General features: G+C 43.0%; 1 protein-coding gene across 2 annotated transcripts in view; it reads left to right on the forward strand.

Annotated features, from left to right (window-relative positions):
- Map3k1 (mitogen-activated protein kinase kinase kinase 1) overlaps positions 1-18,474 on the forward strand; it is a 62,116-nt gene extending 43,642 nt beyond the window's left edge. For both annotated transcript variants that reach the window (XM_034523420.2, XM_076916210.1), the window contains exons 7-20: positions 796-917; positions 1,445-1,526; positions 1,753-1,936; positions 3,519-3,797; positions 5,614-5,735; positions 6,595-6,686; positions 6,931-7,120; positions 7,380-8,646; positions 8,978-9,130; positions 10,075-10,237; positions 12,359-12,490; positions 13,289-13,431; positions 14,029-14,160; positions 15,826-18,474. In XM_034523420.2, coding sequence (XP_034379311.1) covers positions 796-917; positions 1,445-1,526; positions 1,753-1,936; positions 3,519-3,797; positions 5,614-5,735; positions 6,595-6,686; positions 6,931-7,120; positions 7,380-8,646; positions 8,978-9,130; positions 10,075-10,237; positions 12,359-12,490; positions 13,289-13,431; positions 14,029-14,160; positions 15,826-15,975 — 3,211 coding nt within the window. In that variant the 3' untranslated portion in view covers positions 15,976-18,474. The remainder of the gene's footprint in view (positions 1-795; positions 918-1,444; positions 1,527-1,752; positions 1,937-3,518; positions 3,798-5,613; positions 5,736-6,594; positions 6,687-6,930; positions 7,121-7,379; positions 8,647-8,977; positions 9,131-10,074; positions 10,238-12,358; positions 12,491-13,288; positions 13,432-14,028; positions 14,161-15,825) is intronic.
- The last annotated feature ends 223 nt before the right edge of the window (positions 18,475-18,697 follow it).

Consider the following 18,697-nt stretch of genomic DNA (forward strand, 5'->3'; position numbering starts at 1 on the left):
TCATTTTAAGTGTTTTTGGGTCATGGGGTCCATATTATAACTGTCAGTCATGCCCTAGTAGGCTCAAGTAGTTTTCATTGGTATATGAAAGTGAATGGATGTGACCATTGTTCATAAAACTTTATTTATAAAGTAGGCCACATGTTGACTGGGTAACTTTCCTTTCGATGCTCACTGTTTCATATTCCTGTGACTTCTAAAATAGCAAAAAAGTAGACTTAAGTAATATTTATGATGATTTCTTAAACTGTAAAATTAAGAATATATCTAAAGTGTTAGTGGTAAGCAGATACATATAGTTATAATCTATCAAATCAGTGAACAGTATGCCACCACAATTTATCCATGGCTGGGCACACTAATCCCAGCTCTGGGCAGAAGGATCATTTCAGGGGTACGAACATCCTTTCGTGGGTTGTAGTTCCTCCATTCACAGTAAGGACAACCTAGTTCACCTACAGTCTATGAATGCAGTTCTCTGGTCCTCCTGCTAAATTCCTGTGTGTTAACAGCAGAAATAGTGGCCGGGTGATGGTGGTGCACACCTTTAATCCCAGCTCAGGAGGCAGAGGCAGGTGGATCTTTGCAAGTTTGAGACCAGTGTGATCTCCAAAGTGATTTCCAGGACAGCCAGAGCTACACAGAGAAACCCTGTCTCAAAAAGAAAAAGAACTGCCCCACAGTTATTACATGATCACATGGTGTTGTCCGACAGGAATCTGTGGTTAATGGGTGCATATTCCAGAAAAGTCTTCCAGATTTGGGTGCTTAGTGTTTTGCTTCCTTCCCTCCCAGCATCAAGGATGAAGAGGAGCAGATGTGTCCCATCTGCCTGTTGGGCATGCTGGATGAGGAGAGCCTGACGGTGTGTGAAGATGGCTGCAGGAACAAGCTGCACCACCACTGCATGTCCATCTGTAGGTGGCCCCGCCCCCCTGCGCTCAACCTGCCTGTACTCCGGCTTACTGCTGTACTTAGGGTTGCAGCGAAAATGACACAGTGGGGACATTAGAGCAGAAGGGAGTCCTGCTTAAGCTCCGTGTAAAGTGCTCCACAGATTGGGTTGTAGGGTCTGTGTAAATTGACAGAAGCAGTGTATATATGGGGATGCAGGTGGAAATGGAAGGAACAGGCTTAAAAGCTCCCAGCCCAGATCTGTGAGGACAGAAAGGGTGGAAGACCTGGGCCGGCTTTCCAGAGGGTGAGTCTGAAAGGCTAGCACAGAATGGAGTGGGGAAGACGCTCTGAGGGACCCTAAGCACAGCAGTGCTCTCACGAGGCAGAGTAGCATTTGTGTAGGTACATGATCAGGGCTGACTCTGCCGCACTGGCCGGCTTTAAGGTTGTATGAGGCTCCTTTATATCCGTCTAACCGTTATGAATGCTTAGGACTTAATACTTAACGTTATACATTTTCATGATATTTTTCCTTTATATTTTTCAGGGGCAGAAGAATGTAGAAGAAATAGAGAGCCTTTAATATGCCCCCTTTGTAGATCTAAGTGGAGATCCCATGACTTCTACAGGTAGTAATTTTGAATATCTGATTTGTATGTTTAACAAAAAATTAAAATGATGGTCTCTAGGCTCTCATGGTAGTACACACCTGTAATCCCAGCTCTTGGCGAAGCTGAGGCGGGAGGATCCTGAGTTCAAGGCTAACCTGAGACAGAGAACCTGGTCTCAAATTTTAAAAAGTGACTTACATCTGTTTATACTTGGCAGTTACGTTTTGTTATTTTTTCATTTTAGCCACGAGTTATCAAGCCCCGTGGACTCCCCGGCCTCCCTGCGAGCTGTACAGCAGCCGTCCTCCCCGCAGCAGCCTGTGGCCGGATCACAGCGGAGGAATCAGGAAAGCAGTTTCAACCTTACTCACTTTGGAACCCAACAGATTCCTCCCGCTTACAAAGATGTAGCCGAGCCATGGATTCAGGTAGGTAGCTCTTTAATTCCCGGGGAATTGTGTTGGTCATGTCCTGTGTTTGTCCCCTGCCCTTAGCTGTTTCTCATTTAGGAAAATACTCTGCTCATGTGACTCCTAGCATGCTAAAAAAACAGATTTCTATGGCTTTTCTCTCTTAAGGAAAATATTCTGACTTGAAGCCTCCACACCACTGATATTCCCAATGATATTTCCTTGCTTTTTTACAAAACCTAGCTTCCTTCTCTATAAAGTATTTTAATCGTGTATAAATATGGAGTTCTTTATAGTTTTTTCTCTTTTTGTCTCTTGGTTTTAGTGTTTTAAGATTTTATATGTCTGAGTACACTGTCGCTGTCTTCAGGCACAACAGAAGGGGGCATCAGATCCTATTACAGATGGTTGTGAGCCACCATGTGGTTACTGGGAATTGAACTCGGGACCTCTGGAAGAGTAGTCAGTGCTCTTAACTGCTGAGTTAGGGATTTTAAGCATAAACCAAAATACGAAGATGAAGCAACCTAGAGTTTAGCCTCAATTTTACTTGAAGCTATTCAGTGTTAGTTTGCATGATTACCAATCAAGCTTGAGTATAAAGGTATATTGTGTTCTAACTGTTGAAGTAACTAGCATTTCAAATTAAGTACTATCGTGTTTTTATTGTTTTTGTGACCAAATACCCAGAAGTAACCATAGAGGGAAGGATTTGTTTCAACTTACAACTGACAGGGTATACCTAATCATGGCGGGGAAGGCATGGCAGCAGGATCTAGCTGGTCACGCTGCATCCACAAACAGGAAGCAGAGGGAGATGAGCGTGTTTCTCCTAATTCAGCCCATGAGCTGGTACTCAGTACATTTAGGATAGGTCTCCGCCTCAGTTAATATAATTTGGAAAGACCTCAGTCGACATTCCCAGAAGTTTCTAAATCCTATGAATTTGGCAGTCAGGGAGCTGGGGGTGTGGGCCCCCATTTCTCCCCAGAGGCTGTTGGCCATCAACTTGAGGGGAGAAAAGGGAACAGGGGCAGAAAGCAGAGTTTGGACGGCTGAGAGTATGGATGGAATGACCTCCAGAGTCTGCTACTTGGGAGGCTGAGACAGGAGGATTGCTATAATGCACTATACTGATCAGATGTCCACACTAACTTCGATGTTTACACTAAGTTCAACATCACGAGGCAGATAGTTCAGCGAGTCAAGTGTTTAAGCATGGGTGTCTGAGTTTAATGCCCAGCATCCTATAAAAAACTGGGTGTGTCGATGGACTTGCAATCCCAGCTCTGGGGCTCAGTGGCCTGCCAGCCTAGCTTAGTTAGCCTAATAGAAGACCCCATCTCAAAAAAAAAAAAAAAGTGGACACCTCCTGGGAACAACTCCTAAGGTTGACCCCTGCCCTCCACACATATCCATGTGCCCCCTTGTCCCCACACAAGAATGTGTATATAATTCATTAGAAAAACGTTGACAATTACAAGTATCTGTCAGATATAGTAAAGACTTGCAAGGTGGCCATTTTTCTTTAATCATCAGAAACGCGTTAACATAGCCTGGGCCCGCTTATTTCTCGTCACCGTGTGTTTGCTCCATCCAGGTGTTCGGAATGGAACTCGTTGGCTGCTTATTCTCTAGAAACTGGAACGTAAGGGAGATGGCCCTTAGGCGGCTTTCCCACGATGTTAGTGGGGCCCTGTTGTTGGCGAATGGGGAGAGCACTGGAACTTCTGGAGGCGGCAGTGGGGGCAGCTTGAGTGCCGGAGCGGCCAGCGGGTCCTCCCAGCCCAGCATCTCAGGGGATGTGGTGGAGACGTGCTGCAGCGTCCTGTCTGTAGTCTGCACGGACCCCGTCTACAAGGTCTATGTTGCTGCTTTAGTAAGTACCTGATTCCATAACCGTATTTTATGGGTTTTCTTTCATCTTTCATAGGTATCAGTTATAAGAAACATGAGTCTTCTTTCCCTTAACTTTAGGAAAATCCAATTTTTTTTTATCCCATAGTCCTAAAAAATGTCAGTATTGCGTGTTACCTGTGTAATTTTACTGGTCTTGTACTCATCTTGGACTCATGATTTCTTATGCACTGTTTACTTTTCTACCATCTGGTAGTAATGTCCTGCTGTTCATATATTTTCTTGACTGAATGCATCACATATGGCCAAGTTAAAACTTCTTGATGGCTTGTATGGTAATGCTGTGCCATAAATCCAGCCCTTGAAAGGAGAAAGTTGAGAATCAGGAGTTAAGTTGATCTTCACATAGGGGGTCCAAGGGTAGCCTGGGTAATATGAGGACCTATCTCAAGAAACAAAAACAATAGTGTTAGAAATTTTCCTTTGAGGGTTTTTTGTTGGTTTTGATGTCATGAAACATTAACAAGTATTTCTAATAAAAATTATTCTCAGCCTCAGTAAATATTGTGAAAAAATGCAGAGGCTTTTTATAGAAAATGGCCCCATGATGTCTCAGTTTCTTCCTGTCACTGATAAAATACTCCAGCAAAAGAAGCTTAAGGAGAGAAAGATCTGTTCTGGCTCACAATTCCAAAATACAGTCCACTGTGACAAAAACTTCTAGAAGCTGGCCACATTGCATCCCGTCAAGAAACAGGGAAAGACAAGTGTGTCCACACTAATACATGGCTCACTTCTCCTTACAAAACCAAATCCTGGCCACAGTTAAGATGCTAACCACATAGGTTAGCAGAATCAGGACAGTCAGGACAGACAGGCACAGAGGCCCATGCCATGTGTAATCCCAGCACATGGGGCAGATGTACATTGTCTGTTTACCGCTGTGACTTGTCTTCTGTCAAGAAGACAATCACGCATCGTAGCATGACGGAAAGGCCAAACTGACATTTTCTATTCTGAGAACCCATCTTTTTGGAGCCTTGTTTCTCAATCTCAGCACTGTTGTGGTTGGCCAGATAAATACCTGGGGGTGGGGACAACACTGTAGGATGTTGAGCCCCATGGCTTCTAACCACTAGATGGCCTTCAGTGTTAAACCCTCCTGGCTCTCCATCATGGTGAAGCATGTCTTCAGGCACTGCCAAACGATCCCTGGAGCGGAAACTCATCCCCAGATTAGAATCCCTGCCTTAGGATAAACAGGAAGGAAAAAGAGGAAGAAGGATAGGATGCATGTGTGGAAATCAGAGGACCACTTGCAGGAACCATTTAGTTCCATGTCGATTCTGGGGGATCAAACTGTCATGTTTGGTGACAAGTGCCAATGGCCGCTGAACCATCTTACTGGCATGAATTGTTACCTAATCTGTTTAAACTCCAGCCTCTAAGCTAATTTCTTGCGATCTTTTTTTTTCTAACTCACAATTTAACAGTTGGGTCTAGTGAATCTCCCTGTTAAGAAGGATGAGTGGCCATGAATATAAGTCGAGATCAGAATTCAGTGACCTCAAAAACCTTCACACCTAGAGCACTAACTGTGCCGGCTCAACTGGGAGTAGCCGAGGCGGCCTGGCCGTGGAGGTATAGGTGGCCTTGACTCTGACTCTGGTTTAAGTCACTCACCGCTGCTTTGCTTCGCACAGCTCTGGTTATCCATTCTTGTTGTTGTTATCCATTCCTCTTATTACTTGTTTTCCCAGATTCACTCAGCTTAGGACATTTTCTTTGTTGCATTATGAATGTGGTTAAACTGACCTTCAGGGGTTTTTTCTCCCCAGAAAACATTGAGAGCCATGCTGGTATACACTCCTTGCCACAGTTTGGCAGAAAGAATCAAACTTCAGAGACTCCTCCGGCCGGTTGTAGACACCATCCTAGTCAAGTGTGCAGATGCCAATAGGTAAGGCCTCGATTTAAAATACCTGGCACCGTGCCTTGCACCCCTTACTTGATACATCTGGGTTAGTGACTCTTTGAATATTACTTTGTAATATAAAATCTGAGATGGAAACATAGGACTTAAACGTGTAAGGGCTAGGGAAAGAAACCCTAATGCAAGTAAAAGGCAGGCTAGCAAACTGCATGGACCTGCACATCTTAAAGTATTACGACTGTAGCGTTCTTAATGTAAAATCCCATTGACAAGAACACTAGCTGGCATAAAAAACCACGAGGAGTAAACTTAAATCATTATACCTGCCTCCGCCTCATGGATCAGAAAATGATCCTGTCCCAGTACTTTTAATTTAATGGAAGTTTACTGTAATTATGAGAGGTTTTAACTGGTTTTTAAGTTTTGTATCTTCACACAATAGTCTTCAAAACTGAGAGAAGTACAGAGTGATGGCAGTGAACATGACAAAAAGCCTGCTCTCATTTACTAAGCCCTGGGAGATACTGTGGAACGGTTCCTAGCTCCATCCTTCCATCCGGCACGTTTCTGTCAGCAGAGTAGCTCAGGCTCCCTTGCTTGCTTCTGCGGCTGCCCTGGTCACCTTCTCCTATCCGTCTTCCCCGGTTCTCACTTAATTCTGTAGAGAGTTTGTAAAAGCCGGGACAATCTTGTTTTTCAGTGAGGATGGTGTAGATGGCATGTATTACGTAGCCCACTTTCTGGAACTCTGGGCTGCTTGTCCTGGGTAGTTGCTTGACCAGTTGGGAACATAAGAAGTACTGTAGAGCGTGTTCGTGACACTGTAGCGCATCAGCCGGTTGCTGGCCCAGTGTCTGGGATTAAGGTTGCTTTCGTTTCTTTGCAGCCGAACAAGTCAGCTGTCCATATCAACCCTGCTGGAGCTCTGCAAGGGCCAAGCAGGAGAGCTGGCAGTCGGAAGAGAAATACTTAAAGCTGGTAATAACTTCTACTTTAAACTAACGAGCACAGTGTATTGTTTTCATGACCTCATATTTCTCAGAAGACTGTTATTAAAGTAACTTTATAAATTAATTCAGCTGTGTTAAAAATAAGAATCTAAGACAAGTCCTTAAAACGAACATAACCCAGAACGTTTTTATGACCCTTCCCATTATTTCCTCATGTTTTGTTTTAGAGTTTTATAACGCTGTTTTCCCACCATTTATTTTGACTTCTGTAGGATCCATTGGTGTTGGTGGCGTTGATTACGTCTTAAGTTGTATTCTTGGGAACCAAGCTGAGTCAAACAACTGGCAAGAACTCCTGGGTCGCCTCTGTCTTATAGACAGGTTGCTGTTGGAATTTCCTGCTGAATTTTATCCTCATATTGTCAGCACTGATGTCACACAAGCTGAGCCTGTTGAAATCAGGTAATTTTTCTTATGGAAATCAGAACCAGCCTCTTCTTTCTTGCTCATATATCCCCAAGTGGTAATACTAATACTTTAATATTTGAGTGGCACAGAAGCCTGAAGACTAAGCTGTTTAAACATGTATAAATTCTTCATGCCAAATGGTTTTTGTGTACAGGGTCAGGCTATAAATTGCCTTTTTAAAACTGTGTATTATTTTTCTGATAATTTTAGCTTTTCTAGTAATTGAAGGTGTTTTGCCTTGTTTTTCTTTCAGGTATAAGAAGCTGCTGTCCCTCTTAACCTTTGCCTTGCAATCCATTGACAATTCCCACTCGATGGTTGGTAAACTCTCTCGGAGGATATATCTGAGCTCTGCAAGAATGGTGACTGCAGTGCCCGCTGTGTTTTCCAAGCTGGTAACTATGCTGAATGCTTCCGGCTCTACCCACTTCACCAGGATGCGCCGGCGTCTGATGGCCATTGCAGATGAGGTAGATATTGCGGCGGTCATCCAGCTGGGTGTGGAAGACACTTTGAATGGCCAACAGGACAGCCTGCAGGCACTGGCCCCTACCTGCTATCCAGAGAACAGCTCCCTTGAGCACACAGTCCATATAGAGAAAACTGGAAAAGGATTAAGTGCTACGAGACTGAGTGCTAGCTCAGAGGACATTTCTGACAGACTGGCTGGCATTTCTGTAGGACTTCCTAGTTCAGCAACAACAGAACAACCAAAGCCAACAGTTCAAACAAAAGGCAGACCCCACAGTCAGTGTTTGAACTCCTCTCCTTTGTCTCATCCTCAGTTAATGTTCCCAGCAATATCAACCCCTTGTTCCTCTGCCCCATCTGTCCCAGCTGGCTCTGTAACAGATGTTTCTAAGCACAGACCTCAGGCATTTGTTCCCTGCAAAATACCTTCTGCATCTCCTCAAACACAGCGCAAGTTTTCTCTACAATTCCAGAGAACCTGCTCTGAAAACCGAGACTCGGATAAACTCTCCCCAGTCTTTACTCAGTCAAGACCCCCACCCTCCAGTAACATACACAGGCCAAAGCCATCTCGACCAGTTCCGGGCAGTACAAGCAAACTAGGGGACACCTCAAAAAATAGCATGACACTTGACCTGAACAGTGCTTCCAAGTGTGACGACAGCTTTGGCAGTAGCAGCAATAGTGGCAATGCCGTCATACCCAGTGATGAGACAGTGTTCACCCCAGTAGAGGACAAGTGCAGGTTAGATGTCAACACTGAGCTCAACTCCAGTATCGAGGACCTTCTTGAAGCATCTATGCCTTCAAGTGACACGACAGTCACTTTCAAGTCCGAGGTCGCTGTCCTCTCTCCTGAAAAGGCTGAAAATGACGATACCTACAAAGATGACGTCAATCATAATCAAAAGTGCAAAGAAAAGATGGAAGCTGAAGAGGAGGAGGCTTTAGCAATTGCCATGGCAATGTCAGCGTCTCAGGATGCCCTCCCCATAGTTCCTCAGCTGCAGGTTGAAAATGGAGAAGATATTATCATCATCCAGCAGGATGTGAGTATAGCGTCTTCACTATGCTGAGAAAACTCATGTTAAAGGCTACTAGAAATGGTGCTTTTGAGATGAGATGGATGTGAGCGGTTTCGTGTACAATTAAGTACGTGACAATGATTTTGAGTCTCTGCACTAGCAGCACTCGGCCTATTTGAGATACTTCTGGCCGGTTCTGAAATGATTGTCACTTACGCAGTTGATACTGGTTGTTAACTGTCCATTTGGAGGTCAAATTCATGCCTGGTGTGGGAATTACAATAGTATTTTCTCAGTCTAGTTTTATAGGACCTTGCTCTCTTAACAGTGAAATGATTCTTTGTTTAATATGTAGACACCAGAAACTCTTCCAGGACACACCAAAGCGAAACAGCCGTACAGAGAAGACACGGAATGGCTGAAAGGCCAGCAGATAGGCCTGGGAGCGTTTTCCTCTTGTTACCAAGCACAGGACGTGGGGACTGGAACCTTAATGGCCGTGAAACAGGTTGGTATTAGAAGCACAGGGTGAGATTGTTTGAATTACCAATTGATGCATGTACAGCTCTGAACTCAAAGGATGCAATGCTGGTATCTTAGGGCTTCAGTGTTAGAGGTGTGTGTTTGGTTTGGTTTTGGAAGCACAGTGTAGCCCAGGCTGACCTCGAGCTTGGGACCTTTTTGCCTCTACTTTCCTAGTGGTAGGGTTACAGGATTTTGCCACCACATTTGACAGTTTGGAAAAGCTTCAGACTCAGAGTAGATGTTGCCAGAAGCAGCACAAACAGGAACTCTTTAAAAATTGAAGCTGGGGCTGGAGAGATGGCTCAGTGGTTGAGAGCACTGACTGCTCTTCCAGAGGCCCCGAGTTCAATTCCTGGCAACCACACGGTGGCTCACAACCATCTGTAATGGGATCTGCTGCCCCCTTCTGGTGTGTCCGAAGACAGCAACAGTGTACTCACATACATGGAGTAAAAGTTGAAGCTGGTCACTTAAGATCCAGTATGAAGATGGTCAGAGAGCTGGTTGGTCATCCTGCCCCTTTCCGCGTGTGCAGGCTGACAACTTCCCACAGTCTGCTTTTCCCTTCTATAATGATCTTGCATGCTCACTAGGATGCAGAGATAATGACTCCCCATTTTACAGTCATGTTGTTCCTCTGTCATTGGCCTTTCTCGTTTACTGTTCTATACGGTCAGAGTCCTGGCTACAGCACCCTCCCCTTATGTCACTTTTCTGATCTGCAGCTCACTGAGCTGTATTCTTGTGTAGTCATCTGACTGTACTTCCCTGTTGAGTTGCTATTATAAAGCACACTGCATCCACGAGGGTGAAGGCCATTTGCTGCCAGTGTGTGAGATAGTTTGGATTCATACATTTTACATCAGATCGGTTTGAAAACTTAGAACAGTAAAACTCAAAATCCTGTTAACATGTTTGTCAAAACAGGTGACTTACGTCAGAAACACATCCTCCGAGCAGGAGGAAGTGGTGGAAGCATTGAGGGAAGAGATCAGGATGATGAGCCACCTCAACCATCCAAACATCATCAGGATGCTCGGGGCAACGTGTGAGAAGAGCAACTACAACCTCTTCATTGAGTGGATGGCGGGTATGTTCACTTTCTGAAGTTCCGCGTACGCAAACTTAACTTTCTTCTACTTACGGTTTACTGAATACTTCATTTATAAATACATTTTTAAATAGGTCTCTAAAAACGAACCACTCCTAATATACAGGTATACTCAAAAATATTGTCTATATTTTAAATCTAGTAAATATTAAAGTTTTTCATCTTCCTCTTTGTTTTGATGTACCTGGAATCGAGCCCAGGCCTTGCACGTTTCTAGACAAGTTCTCTGGCACTGAGCTGTGCTCCTCAGCTCAGCAACCTTTCCTAAAGGTGTATAAGAATCTTTTTTTTTTCCCAAAAATTCTGGCTTGTTTAAATTCCATATTTCTCTTGATATTCATCACTAATTCTATCGATTATGTTTTTGTAAGAATGTTTCTAACAGCATAAAATAAAGTTACTAAACAGGCTAAGGCAGAAGGGTGGTTGGTCCAAGCTCAACCTGAGCCATAATAGGTAAGACTCTGTCTCAAACGAACAAACCTAAATAAATTAACGTATAATTTGAAAACTTCAGATGAAACAGCACCGAGACACAAAGTTAAACCCATCCTCTTGAGTGTTGCTGAATTCACTTCTATAATGTAACAGTGACTCCAGATATGGCAACTAGGTTATTCAGCCAGTTAAGTTCTTGTGTGATTTAAGAGCATATTCTAGTTCATGTTTGTGCTCACTAGTGTGAATGTGTGCCCCATGCAAACGTCTGAGATGGCATGGACCTCAGTCTCTCTCCATCTTTGTTGAGATAAGGTCTCTCTCTGACCCTGAAGCTCATCAGTTGGGCTAAAATGGCTGGCCCATGCTGAGGCTACAAGAGCATGCCACCAGGCCTGGGTTTTTAATGTGGGCTCAAGGGATTGAAACTCAGGTCTCTATACATCCATGGCAGGCACTGTACCAACTGAGCCATCTCCCCATCGATACCCAGTAGTTCTTAAGTCCATTACCTGTTGTTATTCATGAGGATGAACTGAACAGATGGTTTATAAATGAGACTCATTGAGTTTGCCACTTGTCCCATCAAAGCTCATACATGGTATTTGATGATTGTCTTCTTGCTCCTCCCCTGCTCTCTTACCTTCTGCTAAGTAACACATCTGTAATAGTTTGTGCACTTTGAATGAAAAAATAAAGGAGTGGAATCTTGTAGCAGGATATTTATTCTGCTACACTGTATTCACAGTGGAGCTCGGTGATTAGGCAGAAGAGGAGGTGGAGCTGGGAGAAGCAGAGAGAAAGGGGAGGGGAGAAGAAGAGAGGAAGAGAAGAAGAGAGGAAGGGAAGGGGAAAAGAGAGGAAGGGGAGGAGAGAAGAAGAGAGGGAGGGGAGAAAAAGAGAAGAAGGGGAGGGGAGAAGGAGAGGAGGGGGAAGGGAGAAGAGAGGAAGAGGAGGGTAGAACAAGGGGAGGGGAGAAGAAGGGGAGGGGCAAAGGGGAGAGGAAGGAGAGGAGAGAGGGAGCAGCCATGAAGAACCATGGATGGGTTAAAAGTTGTCCTGGATAGCAACGTCTATCAAAAGGTTAGATACTAGGCAACAACTCTAATTGTGTGAGCATCTTGTTGATTGAGCATTTCTAAATATATGAATTCTTTAAATAATCATTAAGCTTCAAGAGTCTCATTTCTACCAGATACTGCAAAGGTGGCAGATATTGTCTGGGGTTTGGCCAAGCTTTGTGGATGCAGAGTGGTGGATTGCCAAAGCCATCCCCCACGCTGGCGTCTTGTGGGTACCAGGACCTGTGCATCTATCTAGCCAGAGCCCCGGTCAGAACCAAGGAGCAGCAGGAACATGGTGGCTGCCCAGGAACTAGCTAGACTGGCGCCATTTTCTAAATATCTTCCACTACAGAATCTACATTGCAGAAATAGTTCAATCTAAATTTATAATTTTTAATGCTTTCTGAAATCTTGGCCCTATAGTAAGCTGGTTTCATGAGGATTCTGTAAGGAAATGTTAGTTTACAGTTTTGATATGGGAAATCAGTTTACTTCTGACGTGGCCAATGAGTTTAACATTTCATATGAGCTCATATTGTAGATTCAAGAAGCTAGAGTATGATGAAGAAGCCAGTTCTCAGTTCTGTCTGTCTTCCAGGAGGATCTGTGGCTCATCTCTTGAGTAAATATGGAGCTTTCAAGGAGTCAGTCGTCATTAACTATACTGAGCAGTTACTCCGTGGCCTTTCATACCTCCATGAGAACCAGATCATTCACAGAGACGTCAAAGGTAAGAATACCAGTTATTTTCTAGTGACAGCAAGAAAACAAATGTTATTTTAAAAACTGACGCTTGGTTTCTAACACAGGTTTTTAAGTCTAGGATTAAATAACCCTGTGATTATTAAAACTAAAAGGACCCTATCTTTTTCAATAGCAGTGTGTTCAGTACCAGAAAGGCTGCGACTTGGCAGAAGTGTAAGACTGAGGCCTCCTCATCCTCCATCTTGGTTTCACAGAGTATCCCCAGAAGATTCTTGGTTTTTCTTAGATAATTGTGTATCATAAACTTAAGAAAATCCTGTCAGATCTTACAGCTTAGATTTTATTCAAGGCAACTTGAATTTTCTGTTGTGACTGTTGAGTATTTAACAATGTTTTGAAGTGCTGTTGTGATACAAACTTTTATTAAACTGTGATTATAAAATAAGCATATAGTTTGAATTGGCCTATGTTAGTATAAGTCAACAAGCCTTGGCCTGAAAATGTTAAGTTGTACCAAAATTTGAATTCTGGATAGCGTTAGCTGAAATCATCATTTTCAGGGTTTTAAATCCTGACTTTACAGGGTCTTCAAACTTCTTTATCGCCATGAGCCTTTTGACTTTGATCTCCAAAATTTCCTTCTGGGGCTTTAGGTTAGACCCAAACTAGAGTGTGCCTTTGCAGAGACTGAGCAGAGGAGGCGAGGGCAGCTTTCTGTGAGGCTGTACCTACCTTGTCTTAGTTCATTAGCAGGGCATATGGGGCTCTCAACATGTCCTTATTTGATCTAACGTACAGGGTCCTTTGCTGTCTCTGTTGACAGGTGCCAATCTGCTCATTGACAGCACCGGTCAGAGGCTGAGAATTGCAGACTTTGGAGCTGCCGCCAGGTTGGCATCAAAAGGAACCGGTGCAGGAGAGTTCCAGGGACAGTTGCTGGGGACAATTGCATTCATGGCACCTGAGGTGAGGAGTGGTTTTGAGTGTGAAGGACAGCATTGTGGAGTCCTGACTGTTTCACAGTAGGATCCAGTGTACACTTAGTAATTGAAAGCTCATGACCCTATAACCTAGTTTTTAATAGTACCCTCCATTTCAGACCCTTATTCTCAACAAAATTATAAAAGACAAGTTTTATAGATTTGCTTAATGCCTACTTTAACACAAATTTAACACAGAATAGTGGGGCTAGTTTGTTAGTGCATGTGGTAGAAATACGTAGAAGTTGCCTCTTCCTTCCAGAAGGGAGGTAAGCCACAGAGCTGGCCCTGTCTGTCAGCATCATAGCAGAGTATGCACTTCTGAATGTCGCCTGTCCTGAGCTCGTAGCTCCTCGTGTTCGGTGTAGTGATGATTTGCTCTCATGCCCCTTGTTTAAGAAGAGGGGTTGCTTTGAAATCCTGGGATATTCATCTTTGTGCCACATGGACATTAGCTGGTTAAAGAGATTTCAAGTCGTCCATGTAATTGTTGTTTGTACCACTGTTTGCTCTGAACTTATACATAAAAAATAGACCTGTTTCCAGTCAGTCACATTTCCAAATTAACTCTGCTTTGTTTTAGGTCCTGAGAGGTCAGCAGTATGGTAGGAGCTGTGACGTGTGGAGTGTTGGCTGTGCCATCATAGAAATGGCTTGTGCAAAACCTCCTTGGAATGCAGAAAAGCACTCCAATCATCTTGCTTTGATATTTAAGGTGATTGTGATATGACAATTACTTTTTAGTAGTAAAAATAGCAGAAGTCAAATTCTCGTGCCTTCTCCCTACCAGTCTTGTTTTTATTTTTTTACATTATGTGTATGGGTGTTTGGCCTGCACATTTCTCTCTGCACCACATGCATGTCTGGTGCCTGCAGAAGCCAGAAGAGGGGGTCAGATTCCCTGGAACCAGAGTGATTATTTAAAAACAAACAAAAGCTTATTTTTGTATATGGTGTGTATGTGTGTGTATGTGTGTGTGAGTGAGAACTATGAACCTTCTATAGGGCATTCTCCTGCATCTGATCCTACTGTAGGACTGCTGGGCCTACAGACACACATCCTCAGACCTGGCTTTTTACATGGGGTCTGGGGACTGCAGCTCAGGCCAACCATCAGGCTTACACAGCAAGCCTTCTCAGCAGCCAACTCCCTGGTCTATGCCCCACCGTTTGTTTTGTTTGGGGGCGGCCAGGGAGACAGGATCTCTATATAGTCCTGAGTGGCCTTAAACACAGATATCTGCCTATGTCTGCCTCCTGAGTGCTGGGATCATAGGCATGCCCCACCAGGCCCAGCTCTCCTCCCCAGATTTTAAGTGTACTTCTGATGTGTCTGTGTTCCCTTATAAAGAATTGACTCTGTGTGGTCAGACTCAGGACCAGGCATTGCACCGTGAATAGACTACTTAAAGCCTGAACTAACTGTGTTCAACAGCAATGTTCGGCTTTTTATTTTTCCTCCCTGTGAAGGAAAAACAAGAACAGTGAGTTGTTACACTTGGGAAGGTGGAAAAGGCTGTCACTTCTGTCTTAAGGTGTGTAAGATGTGAGTGCATCCACTCAGTGTCTCCAGTAGACAAGGATCACAGAGGGGTGTGCATCCATTCAGTGTCTCCAGTAGACAAGGATCACAGAGGGGTGTGCATCCACTCAGTGTCTCCAGTAGACAAGGATCACAGAGGGGTGTGCATCCACTCAGTGTCTCCAGTAGACAAGGATCACAGAGGGGTGTGCATCCATTCAGTGTCTCCAGTAGACAAGGATCACAGAGGGGTGTGCATCCATTCAGTGTCTCCAGTAGACAAGGATCACAGAGGGGTGTGCATCCATTCAGTGTCTCCAGTAGACAAGGATCACAGAGGGGTGTGCATCCACTCAGTGTCTCCAGTAGACAAGGATCACAGAGGGGTGTGCATCCACTCAGTGTCTCTAGACGGACACTTTTAGGATTTCTTTTTGCTCTATCAATTTGCATTTTTAATAATCATTTACAAATATGCTAAGGTGAGGGAAAGGGAGAATTTGATTGTGATTAAGAGTAGTGGGTAGCTCTAAGTGATTTAGATTCGTCCTTTACCTGTTTATAGGATAATAGCCCTTATCTGGCATGCTGGGACACAGCTGTAATTGAAGTATTCCTTGAGTGTAAGCAGAAAGATCCAAGCCATCGCCAGCCTGTCCTAAGACCTTATCAAAAGAAAAAAAAGTAAAAATTAGTGGTTAATATTGTTTGCTACTGAGAATTAAGATTTGTCCAACACTGAAGAAAAACTCACTGCATAACACACTGTGTAGGTGTGACTGGGAGGCTGTGAAACTCACATCTGTGTTCTGTGCAAAGCTGCCGTGAAAACTCAGTGCTCTGGTTGTGTTCCTGCAGATTGCTAGTGCAACTACTGCGCCGTCCATCCCGTCTCATCTGTCCCCGGGTCTGCGCGACGTGGCTCTGCGTTGCTTAGAACTTCAACCTCAGGACAGACCTCCGTCAAGAGAGCTACTGAAGCATCCTGTCTTTCGTACCACATGGTAGTGAATTGGTCAGATCAACTCTAATGGAGACAGGATGTGCATCAAGGAGAGAGAAAAAAGAACTTGTGGGCAACCACATTGATAATCCACTGGCCCTCATGCCACTGAACAGCTAGAAGTGAGGCCAGCAGGGAACCGTACCTAAGTATGTGATTGACAAATCATGGCCTGTACCTAAGCTCAGTATGCAGACGGCTACAACTTGTGCAGGAACTGTAAACCGTGCCTTTCACAGGACTGGCTCTAGGTGAGCAGCAAGGCGATGGAGTTTGCATGATTAAATAACAGAAGCATACATTTATTTTTAGAGCACTTTTTCAGCAATATTAGCAGCTGAGGGCTCAGGATCTATTTTAATGTGTCACTTCTTCCATTTCAGCTAGCGACGGTCACAGCAGGGGCTCTGCGAGTCCATTTGGTGTTTTTAGGTTTTTGTTTTTATCACTGGCTGTAAAAAAAAAAAAAAAGAGAGAAGAAAAAGAAAATCGGTGTCTGGCTCTTTCAGGTCAGAGTATGCTATAAGTAGCAGTAAATACATGAGTTTTTAAAAGTTAATAACTTCTTTACGACCCACAGTTGATTTTTTTTTTTTTTTGAACTCCTGGTTTATTGTGGTTTATTGTGCATTTTACTGTTGGCCCGTTCATTTCGGTTTTTATTGTTTTGTTTTTTTGGTTTTTTTTTGAAAATATGGTTCTGTATTTTCACTTCACCTTCATTTGTGTTGAATATTCAGGGAAAGGTGATCTCTTCAAACCATAAAAAAAGAACTAGAAGTAGGTGTGAAGTAGTTTATTAAGTCTGTGCCTATTGCAAGAGTTCTGTTGTCTTCTATTAGCATATGGCGAAGTACTGACTACATCGACTCTGCCCTCACTGTGCGGGTTAAGTAGAAACTCACTTAGGAGTCAGCTGTTCTTGGATGCAGCTCACAAGGCAGGGCAAGATTGTCTGAAAGTTAGGTGAATTATTTCATATTATTTTGCTAGCCTATAGGAAGTTCACACCATTTAAATCTTTCTGTTTGTAATGACCCATCATTCATCCCCACTGACTGTAATGTAACTGCTGTTTCCCTTCTGCCATGCATGATGTTTTTATCCTAGACTGGGCTGATAAACATTTACCCATCTACCAATCAGGAACGTTTTTAAACAAATACTAAATTTGCTCTACATTCAGAAAATGCCCAGAAAGAAAAGTGAAGTTGAATATCATTTACACACTAATCCCTGGCATTTGCACAACTATTTGTCTTAGCCTCAAGTTGAATTCAGATGCATGGAATCATGAAGGAAAACGGTAGCCCTTTGTATGTGTGTCTTTTAAATCAAGTACTGATTAGCTATTAAATGTAACTTTGAGATGTTACGTTTTAACTCTTCAGAAGCCAGTGTGAAGTAGGATTGGTTGTTCTCAAAGACTCAGGATAAAGTAAATAAGCTATACATATGTCGTACATTTGGAATGTACAACACAAATTGGAAGTAAAAGAAGTTCCAAGATAAGTTTACAGGGATACATTGCAGATAATTTTCAAAGGCAGTTTTATGTGAATGTGCTTCTTAGTGAAATTTTACATTCCTTTGTTTTGGAAGATTGGCAATATTTGAAGAGTTAAACATAATACAGAAATGTGAAGTTTGGTAATGCTAAATGTATTGTACTTGACATTTTCCTTTTTATTTTTACTTTTGACTACTTAGAATTTTCACAATTCTAGTAAGATTGTTTCCAAGTCTCATGTGCAAGCTTTAAAGGACGCACTCTTGCCATTTTGTGTACTGGAAGATCGTTGGTCAGACTAGCACCGCGTCTGACGGAGCTGTAAACTGTGTAAACTGAGGAACCTCAGCTAATCAGTATTACTGTGTCCATCAACATGCCCGCCACATTTCAGACTCAGACTCCCCCAGATGTCAAGATCCACTGTGTTTGAGTTTGTTTGCAGGTCCCTCAGCTTGCTGGTAATTGTGGTGTTTTGTTTTCGATGCAAATGTGATGTAATATTCTTATTTTCTTTGGATCAAAGCTGGACTGAAAATTGTATTGTGTAATTATTTTTGTGTTTTTAATGTTATTTGGTACTCGAGTTGTAAATAACGTCTACTGCTGTTTATTCCAGTTTCTACTACCTCAGGTGTCCTATAGATTTTTCTTCTACCAAAGTTCACTCTCACAATGAAATTCTATGTGCTGTGTGACTATGATTCCTAAGACTTCCAGGGCTTAAGGGCTAACTCCTATTAGCACCTTACTATGTAAGCAAATGCTACAAAAACAAAAACACAAAAAAAAAAAAAAAAAAAACAACAAAAAAAAAAAAAAAAAAAAAAAAACTCTGGGTTAAAATTTGGCCTAAATGTATCCTTTGTTATTTTAAATATATCGATATTTTAATTAAAATTTTTACCCCTTTGAACCAATTTTATAGTATTTGTACCTATTTTGGTGTTTTGTCTTTATAGTAAATAAAAGTTTTTGAACAAAAGTTAACTGATATTTTGGCTTTTTTTTTTTTTTAATGGAATTTCATACTAATAGAAAGGTTCTGAAAGCACTGTAAATAATTTCTGCCTTTCACCCTAGTGACACCTCAGCCGCCTGGTCATACACTTCATATGCAGAGGTGGCTTATGAGTGTGGTGCTTCCTCCTTAGACGGAATACACAGGTGGGCTGGAACGCCACAGGCAGTGCTGTGCTTTTGGCACATGATGGCAG

Source organism: Arvicanthis niloticus, chromosome 19, assembly GCF_011762505.2.
Source record: "Arvicanthis niloticus isolate mArvNil1 chromosome 19, mArvNil1.pat.X, whole genome shotgun sequence".
NCBI classification, from domain to species: Eukaryota; Metazoa; Chordata; class Mammalia; order Rodentia; family Muridae; genus Arvicanthis; species Arvicanthis niloticus.